This window comes from Solanum tuberosum, unplaced genomic scaffold, assembly GCF_000226075.1.
Source record: "Solanum tuberosum cultivar DM 1-3 516 R44 unplaced genomic scaffold, SolTub_3.0 scf00213, whole genome shotgun sequence".
NCBI lineage: Eukaryota > Viridiplantae > Streptophyta > Magnoliopsida > Solanales > Solanaceae > Solanum > Solanum tuberosum.
In genome coordinates, this window is record NW_006239141.1 from 810,603 (window position 1) to 831,759 (window position 21,157).

Sequence of the window (21,157 nt, forward strand, 5' to 3'; positions counted from 1 at the left end):
CGAGTTTATAGACACCCATGTTACTATATGTCTAGTCTAGACCCAAAAATTTACCTGATTCCATAATCAATTTTCCTATAGTTTAACCCTAAGGGTAAGTCTTACTTCCTCCAATTAGCATAACTTTAATGGTATTGAACTAATACAATACACCTAATATTTAATTACCTATCTCCATATATCAAAACATAATTTATAACGAGATACTAAAATTATATTAAATAGTTCAGGGGGTAAAAAATACGGTATTAAATAATCTAGGGAGGTAATAAGTCCTCATGAAAGTTTAGTATCGCAACAACAAATCCGACCAAAGTTGAAGTATTTTTCAGACCCTTATCCCTTCTATATACTATATAACTGTAATGAATTAGTCCAAATCATTAATTGACCATTAAGAGGTATTAGCCAAGAACTCCAACTCACGTGAATACCTCACAACATTTTCACCCAATTTTAACAACATCAATAATAGCAGGAACAACCAACCTATATTAGCGATACTAATCACTGAGAAATAAGCACTTATGAGCAACACTTGCTATGCCTTTGATATAATTCAATTACTCAATTAACATCTCCTAATAATTACTTTATGATTACCACATAATTATTGTAATGATTGCCTGAAATTGTTTCACACGAGAATTGAAACCTACTGCCAATGACTTGATGCACTTAACCATCGTAACAACCCAATACACCCTTAACGATTTCACTGTTACAGAAGTAATATATTCCTCCAAAAATCTTCACGGTAACAATTAATAAAGAAACTTACCAATACGAGTGATCCCTGTAGTCGCCGCACAAATAAGCCCTCTTCTCAATTTGTTTTTACGCTCAAGCATCTAATTTGTCTTCTTTATTTCAACAGATTATTTACTAACCTAATTGTTAGATGTAACGAATTATAAAAATGGATCACTACTAATTTTAATGTTATCTTCTTTAACCATCAACTAAATTAGTTATTAAAACTATCCCACTAAATTCATAATTCTAGTTATGAATAGTCCAAAATACCCATTTAAAATCTATCGGAAAGTATTTTATGAAATAAAAAGCTCTAGTACTCAAAACGATCAAATGGATCGTTACACTCACTCAATGTTCGGAGTCCGCATTGGAACCTTGACTAAATTTAGATCGCGCACTGCATAACTCATTCGAGGTGACACTTCTAACAAAATTTTCTCATCTCGAACCCGTTTGCGCATTGTAGGGTCCTTTCGAGGGTGACACTCCTAACAAAATTTTCTCCATATGCTCGATCCCGAAACTTCTGATCAAGAGTGAAATAGTCCCACCAGTGCACCACAACCAATGTTGGTTATCATTGAGTTGTACTCCCTCTGTCCCTAATTACTTGTCTACTTTTGAATTGATACATCTATTAAGAAAGCAATTATTCCGATCAAAAAGGTTATATTTTTCACAAAGAAATTTTTCTCTCCGTACAACTTTCTTTTTCCACTGTTAAGTTCAAACTATCACTAACGGCTCTTTTGAGCTGGTTACGGCTATCACCGGCCAGCTCCGATGAGCCCTATGGGTAACACACGTAACACCAGAGGAAGCAACAACCCCAAATTTCCAGACCCACCAGACCCGGCGAACAAGAATAGACCGCCTCAACCAGAGGACTTTCCACCTCTCAGAACCAAGCTCATGGAAATAGACCAAACCCACAATCACAATAGAAAGGACTCGTATGCAGGTGCTCTAGGATACAGAATTGGAAATCGATCAAAACTGAAAATAATGCTCCCTCCAAGAGCGCACGAAATCATAGATGGCAAAGCAGTCGTGGTATTTACAAAGGAGGAACACGAGCTTCTGGCGGACACCTGCCGATGGACAATAATCGGTAAGTTTTCTAGAGGAAAACCAGCCATCGATAGAATCAGATCCGATTTTACTAAGGTTATCACTACCAAAGGGGAAGCTAAAATTGGAGCTAAGGATAGATATCATGTTTTTATTGATGTTGAAAATGAAGAAGACTTCAATGATATCTTTTCCAGAGATTCTATTGCCTTAAATGATGATGTTGATATGAAGATTTTGAAATGGACCCCAAATTTCAAACCGAATGCTGAAAATTCTTTAGCACCTGTCATGACCTGAATAAATGAGCTAAGTGAAGAAAAAAGAAATGACGAATAGAATTATAACACCTGGACGTACGAGATTTAATTGGAGTTAATGAAGTTGAAGGGCTGTGATTGCACGTGAGCATCCTATAACTAAGTTCCTGGAAGAGCAAAAGGGGCATTTGATCAAATTGGTATTATTCTCGTGCTCCTCTCTCTCTCTTCTAACAGACTCTCTTCTCTTCTCTTCTTTTCAATCTCCTTCTAAATTCTTTTCTCATCTAAATCTGCAGGTCCTTATGGCTATGGCGAGTTCTTCAGTTAGTTTCTGTTAAATGTAGTTTTAATTCCATTTAGTAGATATCCTTGTTTTCAATTTTCCAGTTATAAATCAGAAAATCCCAAAAACTATTGTGTTGATTATTTTCTTTTCCATTTGAATTCGAGATCATAACAATTGGTATCAGAGCAACGAACCTATCTCGACTGTGGGTAGTAATTCGATGAAGATGTTCCAGGAATCAAAAAAGAGGTTGGCGGTGTCATATAATACTTTGGCTACGGAAGGAGTGACTGGAATAGTTGTGAATGTTAAGCAATTGCAGAAGTACGAGGATTGCATATGCAGCATTGATTGTGATTGTAACTCTTGCCTCTATGGTTGCATACGCAGCATTGATTGCCATTGTTACTTTTGTTTTGATGAGGTGATGGAGAAGAGCAATGCGTTGAACGACTCTATCAAAATTGAGGCAGAGAAGCGAACCATAGAAGCTATTTCAATTGCACCTTTACAAATTCAAAAAATGGCAAAGATCAAGTTTATCATGACAACTGTGAAGGTTGAAATAGCAGGTAAAACATCTGTCTACTTTCTCGCTCATGAGTTAAATTTGCAACAAATTGGTGAGGTTTTTTGGGTTAGTAGACGAGTCTCTAGATATGTAGTAATGAACGAGAAATTGAAGGAAATGAAACTAAGAGTTGCTTCCCACTTGTTTGATGAAATGTCTGAAAGGAATCATGTCCGCATAGTACATGTATTCGTAGGAATTAAGACCAAGTTATCTCTTGAATTAGTTGGAAATGGACTGGTTGTTCCCATATGGGATCCAGGGATAAGTTTGAAGACCTTGAAGTTAACTGGTCACACAAGTAATGTTCGAGAAATTTTGATAGATATGACTAGCATGGTTTGTTTGCATAGATCTTCTGATAACATCAACCGAGTGTGGGATACGGGATGGCAGTGGTTTATGCATTCTCCTGTTGTCCATATTGATTCTATATGTTCAGTTGCTACCATTCCAACATATAGCCATGTTTACAGTGGTACAAGAAGTCTCTCTTTACACGTAACAACATCGTCCAGTAAGAAGATTATGTTATTTTGGAGCTCTATTTTGCCATTAACCTTGCATGATGACTCTAAAAGGATAGCCACAATTTATTTGTCTATACATTATTGGTCAGTTGATGGGTGTACAATTCGGAAAGCTTCTCAAAGAAGAGGTTCAGTCATGGCTAGAAACTTGTCGACTGCTAGAGTAAAGGCTTATTTGGCAGAACAACATGTCTGTAGACAATGTCAGCCTTGGTCATTTGGTTTTATCCTCCTTGTTGCAATATATTCTGGTGCTTTTAACTTCGGTAATAGACTTAAAGATGGCAAAGCTACATGGTTACAAATTACTCGAACAGGGCTGCAAGTGAATTGGTCAACCAAAACTGAAGTTAAATTAGGGGCATTCAGCCTGGGTACATTTTGGAAAGTTGAATATGCGAGGGGTACATCTATAGTTGATGTGGTTGGCCTACATATCCTTTTATCAAACACCAACGACTCTGCTAAACTAAGAGATGGAGCTGCAACAGTAAGAACAATGGTGTATGGTTTGTATTTGACTTTTGACCCAGGTGGTATGTCGATTGGCCTGGAGAAGGAAGCTGCTGGGTTGCATCCTATAAAAATAAAACATTTCAATATTTTACATCAGCACACATGCTCTTCACAGGATATGTGACATCATTCTTCCCTATTCTCTCTTGGAGTCGAGTGTATGAAAGCGAAGTCAGCTCAAATATTGCTTATATAGTTTTTCTGTTGATGGAGAAACTTGCACTACACCTTTTACATCAGCAACTAGGCAACTTTTGTTGGTCTATTCTTAACACTAAGGAAGTGGAGTGTTGTTTCCATGGTAAGAAATTGTATTTCTTGATTGCTACAACACCTGAAACTCGAGGTTTTTCACATCTATTTCAATTTGATCCGGGCATATCTTTTTTAAAGAAGCATTGTTCTTTGAGTGACTCTGAGCACAACTTGGTCATTTCTACATCTGGTATTCCCAAGTATACAACAGGAATTTTACTATCAGCTTATAATGCTTTTTCTTTGTGCCACTGGAATGATTTTGAGATACTTTGAGAACATTTATGCCTATCAAATATTGCAAAATGTGTGTTTTCCTTGCCATTTGCGGAAAATTCCAAAAAGCATATTCATGTACATTCTGAGGGTCAAATATTTGTGGGCTTATTTGCACCATGTCGCACTGAAATTCCACTGGGTTGTCTTGGAAGCGTTGACCTCCAAAAGCAGCTCCACATCTCTACAACAGAGGCTGAAAAGCTCTTTGACAGAATAGCGGAGCTGCAGACTAAAATGGAAACAATACTGAGAAAAAGTACTAGCCTATCTTTGCTTCGTGATATAAGGGACACAATGATAGCAAAGGTCAATCAATCCAAGTCTTTAATTGAAGCTTTTGCGAGAGAAGTGTTCACAGCAAATAGGCATATTACCTTAGGAATTCTAGCGAGAAATAATCTGATGATTTTGGTTTTTGATATGCGGGTGTGGACAACAACCTTGAGGACAATGTTGATTTCAAGCAGGAAGGATTGTAATGAACCTGGACGGGACAAATTTTTGATAATCATCCTTGGGGTCAAGGATTGTTTGATCCGGGCGGGAATGTCATGACCTGAATAAATGAGCTAAGTGAAGAATAAAGAAATGACGAATAGAATTATAACACCTAGACGTACGAGATTTAATTGGAGTTAATGAAGTTGAAGGGCTGTGATTGCACGTGAGCATCCTATAACTAAGTTCCTGGAAGAGCAAAAGGGGCATTTGATCAAATTGGTATTATTCTCGTGCTCCTCTCTCTCTCTTCTAATAGACTCTCTTCTCTTCTCTTCTTTTCAATCTCCTTCTAAATTCTTTTCTCATCTAAATCTGCAGGTCCTTATGGCTATGGCGAGTTCTTCAGTTAGTTTCTGTTAAATGTAGTTTTAATTCCATTTAGTAGATATCCTTGTTTTCAATTTTCCAGTTATAAATCAGAAAATCCCAAAAACTATTGTGTTGATTATTTTCTTTTCCATTTGAATTCGAGATCATAACAGCACCTGTGTGGATAAATCTCCCGGATTTACCTTGGCATTACTATGAATGGGACGCCCTTTGTAGAATTGTGGATCCCATAGGGGTCCCGTTGATCATGGATAAAACGACGACTACGAAAACAAGACCAACCACAGCAAAGTTAAGAGTTCAAATTGATCTTGCAAAACCTCTGATCCATACAGTGAGAGTAGAAGTAAGAAATCTTTCTGGTGAAGAAGAGACTTTTGAGCAAAAAATTGAATATGAAACACTGCCAATCTATTGCTCCCACTGCAAAGTTCAGAACCATTCTACTCTACTGAAAACTGTAAGGTGGTCCACACAGGAACAACTAAGGTTAGAGAACAACAATCTAACAAAGAGGAAAAACGAAAAGAGGATGTAGATACCCACGCCAAAAGAGGAAGCCAGAGCCTTCAATGGCAACAAAAACATGGATCAATGGAGCAACAAAATGGATCAAACACCATGCCCATGGAGGAAAGCTCTAATCCCACTAAAAACAAAGATGAGGGATGTCATGATGTGGTAAAGCGAAGGGGAAAGGAAACCATTTCAAAGGAGACACCAAATGGGATAAAGTTTACTATTGACAACAAAACGACCAAAGTAACCAGTAACTTCTTCAATATCCTCCAAGACAAGGAAAATGGGGACATGGAAGATGCAGAACCTAGCCAAGTGAACCTGGAAGAACATGATACTTCAGCAAATCAGCAAAATCAAGTGAGAAGCTCAAGGTGGGACAAAGCTCAAAAAGAAAAAGAAGGCAAGGCTAGCAAAAGACACCAACCAAAGCTCAACGTTAGAAGTACAAGAAGTGGAAATGCTGCTAGTATTACCAATCCTGAGGCAGAACTACAAGGCGAAATGTTGAGTTTAGTTATCAAAGATCCCAAAGACATAAAAAACATACAAAATAAAAGGAAAAAGTTCACTGGAGAAGTTTCTATCCCGAAAGAAGTCACACTCCAAGGTGAATTCAGAGATGATGATGGAATTATTAGGAAAAAAGAGGCAGATCAGCTTACAAAATGGGTCTCACTCACTAACAAAATGGGAACTCGCGAAGACACTATTAGCTAGGGAGCCAATGGGAAAAGAGAAGTAAATACTGAAAATCATGGAATGTATAAGAAACAAGAAGGTGGATACAACAACAACCATGAACCCACGGATAAATAACACAGAGAGCCTAGAGAAAGAGATGAATATGAAGAAGTTTATCATGATGTGGAAGTAATAGAAATAGAGTTTGAGCTTACTCATACCAGAGAAGAAGGCCAAACCATGTCAGATGATGAGGCCATTAGAGGAACTAACAGATCAAAATCTCAAGAAACTAGTAACAGCTTAACCTCTCAAGTTCAACAAAACATTAGAGTTTACAACAACCTATCTCCCAGGAACAATCAGAATCTTGGCAAGATTTATGATCAAAGTCACACCATGACAGAAGAACTCAAAAACACTCAAACTACTTCTACCCTTGAATATATCTCATGATTGATACACTATCGTGGAATAAAAGAGGGATAAGATCAGCAGGCTATCTAGAAAGACTCCAAACATTTCAGCAACAGTTTCAGATCCCTTTAATATGTCTACAAGAGCCAATGGTGGACAGTAGAAAGATGGAAAGATTCAAAAGGAAGTTAAGAATGGATCATAGTTACTGCAATTGCTCTAATAAGATCTGGATTCTTTGGACAGTTGAAGTGGACATCACCATCCTTCAAGATAAAGAACAACATGTTCTGATCAAAGCCACCCATCTTAACAATCAGCCCATATTCTTGACTGTAGTGTATGCTAAATGCACCGAAGACCTAAGAAGAGAACTATGGAATGATTTGAGAGAAATGGCTAACAATATCCAAGGAATCTGGGGTGCCATTGGGGATTTCAATGTTATCACTTCTATTGAGGAGAAAAAATGAGGTAGAAGCTACAGAATGGAAGAAAGCTTTGATTTTTTAGAATGTCTTAATGACTGTGGGCTTCAAGATGCAGGCTACAATGGTTCTATATACACTTGGTGTGATAATAGGGATCCTCCTACTACCATATGGAAGAGACTTGATAGATAAGTCTATAACTCTAGCTGGTTTGACTCTATCTCTAACACTTCAGTGACTCATTTGTCTAGAACCAGCTCTGACCATGCTCCCCTTCTAGTCAAGATGACAAATGAAACCACCCACTTCATAAGATATTTCAAATTTCTGAACTTTTGGACTGATCACCCTGACTATCTTAAGACTGTACAAGAAAGTTGGGAAGGAAATATCTATGGAAATCCTATGTACATTCTTCATCAAAAAATCAAAAGGATGAGTAAAGATCTTAGCATCTGGTCTAAACTAACTTTTGGGGATATTTATGAAACTCCAAAAAAATTAGAAGCAGATATCAGAATTCTTGAGGATACTTGTGTGAACAACAACACCCCAGAGAACAGAAGTGAGCTCTCTAGATGTAAGGCTGAATTCGTTAGATATCTCAAGATTCAAGATTGTATCTTGAGACAGAATGCCAGAGCTAAATGGTTTGAAGAAGGGGATGCCAACACTACCTATTTCCACAATATTATGAAAGAAAGGAGAAGGAGATTGAATATCTCAAAAATTATGGATGAACATGATCAATGGATTGAAGGAAATAATAGCATTGCTGAAGCTGCTGTTAGGCATTTCAAAAATATGTTTACTCAAGACACTCATCATTCCAATTTTGAAGCTCTAGATTGTATTGAGAGGTGCATAACTGAAGATGATAACTCTATGTTAGCATCTATCCCCACTATGCAGGAGATTAAAGATTGCATAATTTCCATTGATAAAGATAGTGCTCCAGGTTCAGATGGACTAAGTGGACATTTTTATCAAAGTGCTTGGAACATCATAAGTTATGACCTCTACAAAGCAGTTGGGTCTTTCTTCCAGGGTGCAAAACTTCCTAAGTTTATCACTCATACTTGTTTGGTTATGATTCCCAAGATAGACCACCCCCAGAAGTTTACTGACCTGAGACCTATTAGCCTTTGCAATGTATTCAGTAAAGTCATTTCTAAAATTCTCAATAACAGAATCTCCAGCTTACTCCCCAAAATCATATCCAAGAACCAATCTGGTTTTATCAGAGGGAGGGGAATTTCTGAAAATATCCTTCTTGCACAAAAAATTATCAATGATATTAAGAAGCTTGCTAGAGGAGGAAATGTTGTGCTAAAATTAGATATGGCCAAGGCTTATGATAGAGTCTCTTGGGAGTTCCTTTGCCAGGCTCTAAAGAGATTTGGTGTAACATCCGGCAATGTGAAATAATTGAAGAGGCTTAGAATTGGAAATTTTCATTTTTGGAAAGAATTTTAAAGTTTTGGAAATTTGGCTAAGTATGGAAAAATGTGAATTTTTAGCCAACTTTGAACAGCCATAAATTTTAGCTCAAGATGATTTAGGTGGAGTTCCAGTTATGGTTTCAAAGTTCGTGGAACGATCTTTCCAACGCCACCGAGTTTGCTCAATTCCGAATTCGTATGAGCGAGTTATGGCCATTGAAATTTGGGCAGTTGGGCAAGGAATCCGACCGGAAAATTAAGGGTATTTTGGTCTTTTCCCTAGCCTTTTATTTTGGGTTATATAAATGTGTTAGGCTGATCATTTTGATCAGTTTTACCATTTTAAAAGGAGTGAGAGTGAGGGTTTTGAGAGAAGAAGAAGAGAAGAAGAGAAGAAGAGGAGATCATCGTGGGTTTTCGTCGGGGGTGATCCCTATCAAGGTATGTGAGCTTTTAGTGTTGGGTGATCCTTTCCCCCACACACCTAGCCCCTTTTACTTATCAAGAAAGGATTGGCTTTGTTGATAAAGTTGTTAGTTGTTGTGGTTGAAGTTGTTGGAGTTGTTAAAGTTGTTAGTTGTTGAAATTATTGTTGGTATAGTTGTTGATTGTAATGTTGAGATTCTTGATGAGTTGGGACTTGTTTCCGGTTGGGGTTTTGAGTTGAAATCTATTGAATGTTGAGGGATTTCATGTTTCTAAGTGAATTGGGGCTGGAACCTTTGAGGTTAGAGGATTTAGAGTTGGAGACGTGAAGGAGAAAGTCGGGCAGTTTGCGAGGAGCACGTCCGCGTCGCGGACTTGTTCCCTCTGTGAACAAAATCTGCTCCGCGTCGCGGACAGGACGCGGACTCCACTGTTTTCAGAAATTATGTTCGGAGATTTTCTTAAGTTTGGCTGTCCCAAATCATTCCTAAACATCATGAGGGAGTTAAGCAAGTCAAAGCAAGTCTTTAAAGCTTTTCAAGAGTCTTCATTGAACGTTTTAACTTCATTCTAAGGCTCAAGTTCCAAGTTAAGTATAGAGTTTCAAGTCAAGCAAAGAGTATAGAGTTTCAAGTCAAGTAAAGAGTCTCAAGTTTCGAGTTAAGAAAGCTAGGCCAAGGGTTCGCTTGGGGCCAGCAATGGTCTCCGAGTGCCGGTCCCGCCCAGGGTGTAGGCTCGGGGCGTGACATTTGGTTTCTCTGAATGGTGGACTCATCTGATCTACAATTTCATATCCAGTAACTGGTATTCTGTTATTGTTAATGGGAGAAGACATGGTTTTTTTAATTCCAGTAGAGGCTTGAGACAAGGAGATCCAATATCCCCATCCTTATTTATCATCAGTGCTGAATTACTCTCTAAAATGCTAAATAACTTGTATGATAAACAAGGCTACAAGGGGTTCTATATGAACACTAATGGCCCAAGGATAAATCACTTATCCTTTGCAGATGATACTATTCTTTTTTGTAATGGTAGCAAGAAACCTCTTGAAATGATGCTTAAAACTCTGAAAATATATGAGGAAGTTTCTGGTCAACTACTCATTAAGGAAAAAAGTTGTTTTGCAGTGGCCAATAATACCAAAGTTGCTACTATTAACAGGCTCAAAATCATTACTGGTATGAAACATCAGGTCTTTCCTATTAGATATCTTGGTTGCCTTCTTATTACTGGTAAAAAAAAGATCTCTCACTACTCAGATATGGTAAGCAAGATCATTAACAAGATTAGAGGTTGGCATACTAAATTTCTTTCCACCGGTGGAAAAGCTATTTTGATTAGACATGTACTCCTTGCGATGCCAATTCATCTCTTTGCAGCTACCAACTCTCCCAAAGGTACCATTGAGCTTATAGAGAAGTACATTATTGGATTTTTTTGGACAGGGCAAGACACTAGAGGTAAGTATCATTGGGCCTCTTGGAAGAACTTGTGCTACCCTTATGAGGAGGGTGGAGCGAACTTCAGAAATCTTGAAGACACGTGCCATGCTTTTCAAACAAAACAATGGTGGAACCTCAGAACCACTACTTCACTATGGAAGAATTTCATGGAAGCTAAGTACTTCAACAATATGCACCCTATCAAGTCCCAATGGAGCAGAGGATAACCACAAAGTTGGAAAGTTCTTTGCAACATTAAAGAAGAGGTGGACAAGAACATCATATGGATCATTGGGAGAGGAGAGGTGGACTTTTGGTATGACAATTGGACTAATGTTGGCCCTCTATATCTTTTGTTTCCTAATAATGTACAACAACAACAAATCAGTATCAAAGATGTCTACATTGATGAAATGTGGGTTTGGGACAAGCTTCATAATCAACCTGATGCGGACATTAAAGATAAAATTAGAGAGCTCAATAATGTGTTGCATAGCAACAGAAGAGACAAAGCCATTTGGATCCCTAACACCAATGGAAATTTCACTATTAAATCCTCCTGGAGCAATTATAGGCAGAAAAGTAACAGTAACAATTTTATAAAAAACATTTGGCATGAGGATATTCCTTTCAAAATCTCCTTCCTCAACTGGGGAGTCATTAAATATAAACTTTCTACCAATGAAAGAGTCTCCAGGTTTGGTATTCAAGTTGATTGTACCTGCTATTATTGTAACAACAACAATATGGATCATATCATAGAAGACACTAACCATCTTTTCTGTCAAGGTGACCACGCTAAAAGAATTTGGAGTTTTTTTGCAGGTCCTCTAGGAATCGATCACACCAGCAGGAGCTACAAGATGATGTTACTTAATTGGTGGAACTACAAGTCCCACAACATTTTTGCTACCTATATAACCAAAATTCTTCCTTTAATCATAGTGTGGGAGATATGGAAAGCAAAATGTAGTAGAAAGTTTGAAAACTTGAGGGTATCCTTCTATAGGACCAAGACTAATGTTCTAAATACTCTTGTGCAGGTTCTAAAAATGAAGTTTAGAAGAGCCAACTTAGGAGAGGAATGGAGTGCAATCTGCAATGCTTGTGAAGCAAACATTGAGCAAAGAGTTTCCAGAGCTATCAAATGGAACAAGCCTCCCCCCCTCACATTGTTAAGTTAAATAGTGATGGGAGTTGTTTACGTGGTATATGTGGAGGAGGGGGAGTGGTCAGAGACAATGAAGGAAGAATTATTTGTGCTTACTCAATACCTCTGGGACCAGGAGCATCTAACATGGCAGAAGCAACTTCAGTGTTGTTTGGCATAAAATGGTGTGTAAATAATGGACATAGTGTGATCATTGGAGAAGCCGACTCTCTCCTCATTACCAAATGCGTCAGAAGGGAATGGAAAGTGCCTTGGAGGATTCTACACATCATCAATGAAATCCAAGAGTTAGTTGAAAAGAATGGATTTGAAATCAAGCATTGTTTTCGAGAAGCCAATAGACCAGCTGATAAATTGGCAAGCATGAGCCATAATTTTGAGTCAATCCATGTCTTCTACTCTCATACTGAGCTTCCCAATCAAGTAAAGGGGCTAGTCAATATGGACAAATGGGGATATTCACTCTTTCAGGATCAAAATGAACAAACCATCCCATATCATCTACGATCCCCCATAGGTTTTTGACTAAGTATAGCTTAGTGAACTCCCCTCAATGATCATGTACAAAGTTTGGTATGCCAAACTCAAATTGTAAGTTTTGCACATCAATGATCAATGGAGTTACTTTAAAAAAAGAAAAAGAAAAAAAAAAGAAAGCAATTATTGACATAGTGAGTTTACCATTTCACCCCTATTAATTATGAAGTGAATGGATTAAAAATTTAAGATTTTCAAGCAATTGTACCTTTTTCAAAAGTGATTAATTAAGGGTATAATATGTAAAATTATTAAATTATTTTGTCCTCTCTTGATTTATCAAAATGGACAACCTATAAAAGGAAAAGTGGACAAGTAATTAGGAACAGAGGGAGTATTATATAGTATATAGTGCAGTAGATGAGTCTGGTCCTCTCTTAATTTAGAGGTCTCAAATTCAAGTTACGAGTATTAAAAGATTCTTATCAAATGGGTCCTACCCAATGCGAATCCAAAATAAATGGACTCCAATACAAATATCAAACACCATTTGAAAAATCAAAACAAATAAAATATAAAAATCTTAGTCTCCAAAAAAAGAGAAAAGAATATAAATAAAAGTAGGTAGGTACCATAAAAGAGAAAATGACATAAACAGTCCCTTAACTATAGAAATAGGTCTAAAATGGTTCCTTAACTATACACTTAAAGAACTAAATCCATTAATTGTATAGTTAAAGAACCACTTTAGACTTACTCTTATAGTTAAGCGACTGTTTATGTCATTTTCTCTACCATAAAACATAAAAAGAAAAAAGAAAGAGAAAAAGGAGATGCTATCTGCCGACTGCCAACCCAGAGGTTATCCTAGTACAATAAATTGACAACGTTTTTGACTCTTCTTCACTACTCTCATTTCTCATTCTTCTTCCTCAGCTTACAAGGTTAGCTTTTTAATTTCTCTTCATTTTTCTCTATTTTGGTGATAATATAGGGTTTTGTTGTTCTGTTTCTATTATGGTTTTTGTATCCCAATTCACTTTGGGATTCAAACTCTATGGGTTCAACTTTTATACTTCTTAGCATTGAACTTAGGACCGTATGGACATGTGATATGAAATAATGATCTGAAGTTGAAGTTTTGTTATTCGGATTGTTTTAGTTACTATTTTTTATCTCATAAATACGAAAAAATCATGTTTTTTTCTTTGTTGTTGGAGAATTTGGGATCTCAAATTGCATTTAAAATCATGACTTCATATTGATCCTTATTTACCAACCACATATTGTCTAACCAAATCAAACCCAAGCTTATTTATATTTTTAAAGTTACGAGTTCATATACTATTTATTGCAACTTTGGTGAATTTTTACCCATAAAATTTATACTTTGTGCCCAAATTTGTACTAATAATGATGTTTTGACCATTCTTTGCATTTTTCATTTGCTAGGATTATTTGAAAGTTGTGTTAAGTTAAACCATTTCCAAGTTAGTCGAAATTGTTGTGTATTTACTTGTAGAATTGCTATATATGCTAAGTTGTGATTTAGAGGGATCATTTGGTTGCCTAATGAAAAGCAGATGAAATGGGAAGACTACAAATCTTTTAAGAGCACTTTTCAAAATTTTGTTTCTTAATGACACTGTGGGAGAATTGTTGCCTTTTATGAATTTCATTTTTCTATTTGTTTTTGTCTTTTTAGTTGATACTTTGATCACATCATAATAGTACTACTCAATTTTTCTTGACATTTTGTTTCACAGAAGATTAAATTGGGAACACCATTATGGCTGGTAGACGTCATTTACCAAAAGATTTATTAGTGGATGTTTTATTAAGGTTGCCTGTGGAATCACTTGTGCGTTTCAAATGTGTGTGCAAACATTGGTATGCTCTCATCACAAGTCCAAGTTTTGTAGAAATGCATTTTCGTCACAAGCATAATCATGCCCATCTACTCATTTGTAACTTAACACTTCTGGATAAATCAAAGTCCATTGCTTTTTCCTTGCTCCCTGCCAAAATAGTTCAAGGTGTTTCCCCTGAACAAAAAACTGTCCATCAGCTTTGGAGGGTCTCTGATTTCATGTCCATTGTTGGCCCAGTTGATGGCCTATTCTTGGTGGAAAAAGCAGCGTTTTTGGATGAAGACAATGCTCGCTTGGCTTTGTGGAATCCTGCCACCAGGGAGTTCTGGCCTCTGCCTCCTGTGTCCTTTGAGCCTCAGCCATTCAAAGATCATGATGATCAGTTTGCATTGGGGTTTGACCCATTGACTCGAGATTATAAGGTTCTATGTATTAGAAAATTTTGGGATGACTGGGGACTGGGCGTTTCCTGTAATTGCTTTGTCAGTGTCTATTCCATACGCAACAACTCATGGAAGAACCTGAGACCTGATTTCCCTGACTGTTGTAACTTACACGAGCCCATTGGTGCTACACATCTCAACGGGGTATATTATTGGCTCTCTTGGCGTCTAGACAATATCTTCCGCATATGCTCGTTTGATATGGGCAGCGAACAATTTGGGGAGATGCAAGGCCCGGATATTCCAAAGGCACAGTGGGGAAAGCTTATGTTGCGTGGTGACTCGCTTGCTATCTTAGTTGGTGATCCTGGTAAACCAATGACATCCATATATGATGTGTGGGTGATGTACCTAGAGGGTAGTTGGACCAAAGTTCTTAGTGTTCAACCTCAAATAGTTGCTCATTGGCCTCGCAGCATCTGGGAGGAGGATAAGATGATTTTCGAAATCACAGAAACCTCACAGTTGGTATTATATGACCCCACAACAAGACAAGTTATAGATCTTGGCTTTCAGCTGGACCTAATCATGGGTCGCTTTTGGGTTTTCAATTACAAGCAGAGCCTAGTTCAAATAAAGAGAAAAAATGACAGCCAGGGCAAGGATAATGTTGTCTGGCAAATTGAACAACCTTATTAGTTCAGTTAGTAGGTTGGTTACTTGAACTTTCACGTTGTTGGTGAGGGTTTGATTCCACATCTTGCTATCCTCTCTCCCATTTCCACTTCTCCTACTCCCAATTTTTCCCCCTCTTTTTAAAAATAAACACTTCTTCAGTATCATACCAATAGATTGGAAGCCTCTGCTGACTGTTAGGGGTGCAGATCATTAATCCCTATTCGGATTAATAGGTCTGGTACAGTGGATGGTTGGTTATTGTATCTATTTAAACATCAATATGAATTAGTTTTTGGGTTTTACAGTTTGTTTGACCACTATTTGGTCGTCAATATCATTTAACGGTATAAAGGAGTTTATCTATTTTGAATATGTACATGAATATGCCATGTTCTGCCTATGTTAATATAGAGGCATTTGGCGGCTAAGTGTACTTAACTGCTTAAGTTGTATTATTACAATGAAAATCGTTACATTAAACGAAGCATGTTGGGTCCCCGTCTAGTATTGATATAAGCCGCTAAGGAGTAAGAACACTGCATTAACAAGTTTTTACACGCAATGTTATCTGAGTTGTACACCAAATTTTGGCATATTTTGGCCTATAGTTGTGATACAGTGTCATGTCCGTATGTATATATCTTTACGGAATGACATAGGTCATTGTAAAACTTGGCAATCAACACTTGATTTGTCATTACACTGTATTTTCAATCCTCTTCCTCACTTTGATTTACTCTGTTTAATTTTCTCTGTTGTTGTTGCTTCAGTTCCTGATATTGGCGTTGCATAATACTCTCTTCAAAGGTGAGACTTACTTCTGCTGATATTTCTTATAAGTCGTTATCTTCTTTAAAGCTTTTCTTATGGGGCTTTCTGTTTTTCTTTATATGGTTCTATTCTACTTGATTATGTGAATCTATACTACAAATAACTTAAAAAGCGATCAACAAATGTTATTGTGTTTTTGGGATAAATGCCAGAAATGGATTCTCCTGTTAAAGGGGCTCAACGGAAAAGGTTGAATATGATCTTGGACTTTGTGAATGGTATAAATTTGTCGTTTAGCTGCTGCCATTAACCCATAAAGGCAAAAATTGAGGCACTTTGGTAACACACGGGTAGGAACGAGACACTTTTTTATGGGAGAGCGGAATTATTCCATTTGGCATAGTCTAGGCATTTTTTTACCCTTTACCTGAAAAGAATTCAGGGACCTGAAATTAGCTCCTTCAAATGTTCTTTCTGAATCCTAGACTGGTGATTCTGATATTTTACTCTTTAATGTAGGTTTCTCTTCAGCTTCAGGATTTAGAAGTGTTTATGGCAAGCAAAAAATCGTCAATTTCAATAGCAGAGGCCTCCACTTTGCCAACTTTTCTATCACTTCAAGCTCTCCTTCAAACCAACTTTGAACAAGCCTAAGTTGCGCTTGTGCCAAACGGTAAATTCTGTTGCCAAATTTTTTGAAGTGAATATACGCTAATATCATTAGCAGCTGGACCCTTTATCCATATTGTCAAGATAGGACTGAAAGAGAGGGACTAAAAGTAAGACATATAATACAGATGAACAACATCTCATTTCTAAATTTTTGACTGGTTGAAGAGTGAGTAAAAGAGATGCACCAACTAATCATAAATAAAAATGACAGAATATATTTGAGATGTTACAGACTTTGAAGGAGAAAAATAATAGCTTGATGCACAAAGTGATAAACGGGTTCTTCCAGATTATTATTCAGAGAAATTCTCTTTGTTATTTAGGCTGCCCATTAAAAACCTTTTTGGATAAGCTGGTGTAAAAGAACTATCTACTTACATCTCTTTATATATATTTTGACCTTTGATGTACTTACAAAATGATGGTTAAAGGAAAAAACTGAACGCCTGCATATATATTTTGGATGACCGTGGTGTCAAGGCCATCCTACTAGCAACATGTACCAGCCTAATATATATATATTTTGGACGACCGTGGTGTCCGGGCCATCCTACCAGCAACATGTATCAGGTAACTCTGTCCATCAAGACTAGAACAAATGGAAAGAATCACCTAGTGTTTTTTTGTCTCCACTGAGTTCTAAACTTGAGACCTCAGGGTTCTCAACCACTTCATTGACCACTAGGCCACACCCTTGGGTGCCTGTTTAGTGTGTGTATATATATCCTTTTGTAAATTTCTTATTTTTTATTTGCTTAAAGCTTTTTATATATTTTATTTGATCTATCATTTTGAATTAATAAAATAAAGATATTTGTAAGATAAAGAGATAAGGGAGAAAATCTCCTTGTATTTTCCTAGGGTGAGCTATTTGCAAATTTACAAGTACAAATCTATCTAAGGAAATAAAATCATAAAATCCGTAAATATCTCTACCTATGATCGTGGTATGTATATTATATTAAGATGTACATATATACATTATGTAACACTCCCCCTCAAGTTGGAGCATAAATATTAATCATGCCCAACTTGTTACAAAGATATTCCACCCGGTTCCATTTAAAGCCTTCGTGAAAATATCACCCAATTGCTCTCCTATCTTCACATAGCCATTAGAAATCATATTCTCTTGAATCTTCTCACGGACAAAGTGATAATCGACCTCAATATGTTTTGTTTTCTCATGATGCATTGGATTTAAGGCATTGTGTAGAGCAACCTGATTGTCACACCAAGCCCGAGGACTCTGCTTTAGACCATGTCGAGATTTTTTGTGATAACAAACTTTTTCATACTCCCCTTAGCAACAAAACCAGGTGTTTGCTTCATATGCACCTCTTCAAAGAGATCACCATGATGGAACACATTCTTGATATTTAACTGATGTTAGGGATAATGCTAAGTAGTAGCCAAGGAAATAAACAAGCGGTCAGAGGTGAGCTTGGCTATTGAGGAGAAATAATCCACCCCTTAAGTCTGAGTATAGACTTTAGCCACAAGTCTCGCCTTAAGTCTTGCGATAGAGCTATCAAGACTAACTGACTGCAAAAACCCACTTGCATCCTATCGTCTTCTTTCCTTTGGGTAAATCCACCTAATCCTATGAGTGATTCTCATTTAAAGCATGTATCTCCTCAAGCATTGCATCATGTCATTCAGGATTATTCAAGATTTCCTTCACTGTTTGGGTACTGAGATAGGTCTATAAAGGAAATCAAGCAACTAGATGCATAAGATAAGTGGTCATAAGAAACAAAATTAACAATGGAATATGTAGATTTGCACTGATGTGTACTTTTTCGAAGAGTAATGGTGGAGGAGGATCCGATGATGAAGGAATTGATGTAGGAGATGTATAATCGATTTCTCGACTTCTTCAGTAAACTTGAACAATTGGCCATCGTGCTGACAAAGATGGAGCAAATGTGGAATGCTCAATAGAAGAACTAAGAGATAGAGGAACAACGTCCTTTGATTGCTTTGAATCAATAGAGAACCTTTTTTTCTGTATGAGTGAGTAGCCTGATAGACTAACCACTCGTCTTCCTCTCCCTGAATTGTAGAAATAGGAGGTGTATAGAAGAATGGTGTAGTCTCTAAAAATACTACATCAGTTGACACTAGATATTTGCCAAAATTCAGTAGAATAACATCGATATATCTTCTGAAGACAAGAGTAGCCCAAGAAAACACACTTCAATGCCTTGGGCTCCAACTTGGTAACAAATGGTCGAACATCTCGAATATAACAAGTGCTTCTAAACACCCTAGGCTCCATCGAAAATAGTAACTTGTTTGGAAAGAGAACATTGTAAGGGGCATCATCAGGAAGCACGCCAGAGGGCATGCGATTAATCAAAATATAAGTTGTAGAGATTGGAATCTGCCAAAATTGTTTAGGGACTTTCAATAGGAACAAAAGTGTCCGAGTTCTCTAGTAAATGCTTATTCTTCCTTTCAAGAACTCCATTTTGAGAGGGTGTATCCACACATGAAGACTGATGGAGAATACCATGTTGTCTCATGTAGGATCAAAATAATTTTGACATATATTCTTTTGCATTATCACTCCTTAGATTATGCAACAAGTACGCGTGATTAAATTGAGTTTTGACTTAAGCACAAAATGATGAAAAGTAAGTAAACACTTCAGGTTGGTTACCCTTCAGGGTGGCCTAGTGGTTTGGGCTTAGGACTTCCATGTTGGAGGTCTCAAGTTTGAAACCCCTTGCCAGCGAAAGCAAGGGGTTTGCCTTCTGGGTCGAGCTCGTCGCACCGGGCTTGCCTAGTGTAGGTTACCTCTCTTATGTGGTTTACGAGCTATTGCATAGGAGCGAGGGTTTTACTCTGTGCGCACCCAAAGGGTAGCGACTGTGGGTTTCCCTTGTCATAAAAAAAAAGAAAGTAAGTGAACACTTCAGATTGACTATTATAAAGTAAATCTAAGTTATCGAAAAAATCATCTATAAAAGTGAAAATATTTATGCTCAATTTCAGAAACAATAGGACATGGTCCCAAACATTAGAAAAAACTAGCTCAAAAACTGAGTAAACTCGTTTATTAACCCTTGGACCAGACGAAATGTGATAGAGTTTTGCAAATCGACATGACTCACATTCCAATGAAGAAATATTCTGAAATTGAGGGCATAACTTCTTAATCTAATGTAGAGAAGGGTGTCCCAATTGACAATGTGCTTCAAATGGAGACACAACACTGGAGCATGCAACAGACTGAGACTTGAAGAGGTGACATGACACGTTTTATTCAACTTAGCAAAATACCTGTATCGGATTTCTTTAATTGATTTCTGATATTGGGATAAATTAGGAAATTGCTCTCTGTTAGAATAGTAATAGGTATATACAATCCTACTTTAGAATAGGAATAGGTTTATGCAATCGTATTTAGAATAGAATAGGAATAGAAATAGAAATAGAATTAGTAAATAGTACTCCCTCCGTCCCATTTTATGTGGCACCATTTCCTTTTTGGTCAGTCCCAAAAAGAATGTCACATTTCCTTATATGGTAAATTTATAAAGGTACAATTCATCTTTTATCCTTGTTGGTCCCACTTAATCTTAAAATAATACTCCAATATATTTATGAGGAGAGAGAAAAAATAGTCTACTTTTTAAAGGGCAATTTGGTAAACATTTCAAAGTCTTATTTTATTTCTTAAACTTCGTGCCCGGTCAAATGTTGCCACATAAAATGGGACGGAGGGAGTATCCTACTTAGTAAAGGGTTGTATTGTAGTGTCTATAAATAGGGTCTCAATTAGGGCTGGGCGTTCGGTCGGTTCGGTTTGGTTTTTAAATTTCGGTTCGGTTTTTCGGTTTTCGGTTTGGCCAAATGTGAAACCAAATCAAACTGAAATAAATTCGGTTTGGTTCGGTTATTATAATTTTGGTTCGGTTTATTTCGGTTTGGTTTTCGGTTTAACCAAATTTAATTAACAGTGGCCTGTGGCATATGGATAATTTTAGTAAATTGAAAAAAAAGATTCAGAAATGCAGGAATTGAAAAAAAAAGGCTTCAGCGCAAGTGCAGGTATTTAACATTGTCATATTCTTTTGTATATTCTCATCTCTGCAGGAACTCAACAAGTGCATATTCTCATCTCTTTACAAGCAGGTCACAAGTCACAACTCACAAGCCTTTTACTTTCACAACTCACAGAAAAGCAGAAATGGAAAGCAGTTTGACCAATGTTGCTGCAGCCTGCAAGCATTTGTTGCCAAGGAGCAGACAAATTTCAACAAACATTTAACTTGCAACTTACAATATCATTGACTAAAATAATCAAACAAAACTGATAATTCTTGTCCAAGCAGTCCAGCAGGCAGCAACATTAACAAACTAGTCGAGAATAAGAATAAAAAGACTATCAAGAGTCAAGA

The 21,157-nt window shown here is 37.1% G+C and overlaps 3 protein-coding genes across 4 annotated transcripts in view; all 3 read left to right on the plus strand.

Moving 5' to 3' along the window:
• The window catches only part of LOC107062291 (F-box protein At3g07870-like), a 42,116-nt gene that overhangs the window by 2,544 nt on the left and 18,415 nt on the right, over positions 1 to 21,157 (plus strand). The window lies entirely within an intron of this gene.
• On the plus strand, positions 13,201 to 17,484 carry LOC107062290 (F-box only protein 8-like). 2 transcript variants are annotated; one of them, XR_001474544.1, is made up of 5 exons: positions 13,201 to 13,317; positions 14,140 to 15,338; positions 16,076 to 16,112; positions 16,596 to 16,749; positions 17,180 to 17,484. XR_001474544.1 is itself a non-coding variant. In XM_015312784.1 (2 exons), exon 2 carries the CDS (start codon positions 14,163 to 14,165, stop codon positions 15,324 to 15,326), a length of 1,164 nt encoding a protein of 387 aa, XP_015168270.1. In that variant the 5' UTR covers positions 13,201 to 13,317; positions 14,140 to 14,162; the 3' UTR covers positions 15,327 to 15,604. The 2 variants fall into 2 exon arrangements, 1 of the variants encoding a protein (XP_015168270.1); XM_015312784.1 differs by lacking the exons at positions 16,076 to 16,112; positions 16,596 to 16,749; positions 17,180 to 17,484 and having other exon boundaries at positions 14,140 to 15,604.
• The window catches only part of LOC102605328 (F-box/kelch-repeat protein At3g23880-like), a 13,800-nt gene continuing 9,887 nt past the window's right edge, over positions 17,245 to 21,157 (plus strand). Inside the window, exon 1 of the mRNA XM_015312782.1 lies at positions 17,245 to 17,318. The gene's annotated coding sequence lies outside the window, so the exon portion shown is untranslated. The remainder of the gene's footprint in view (positions 17,319 to 21,157) is intronic.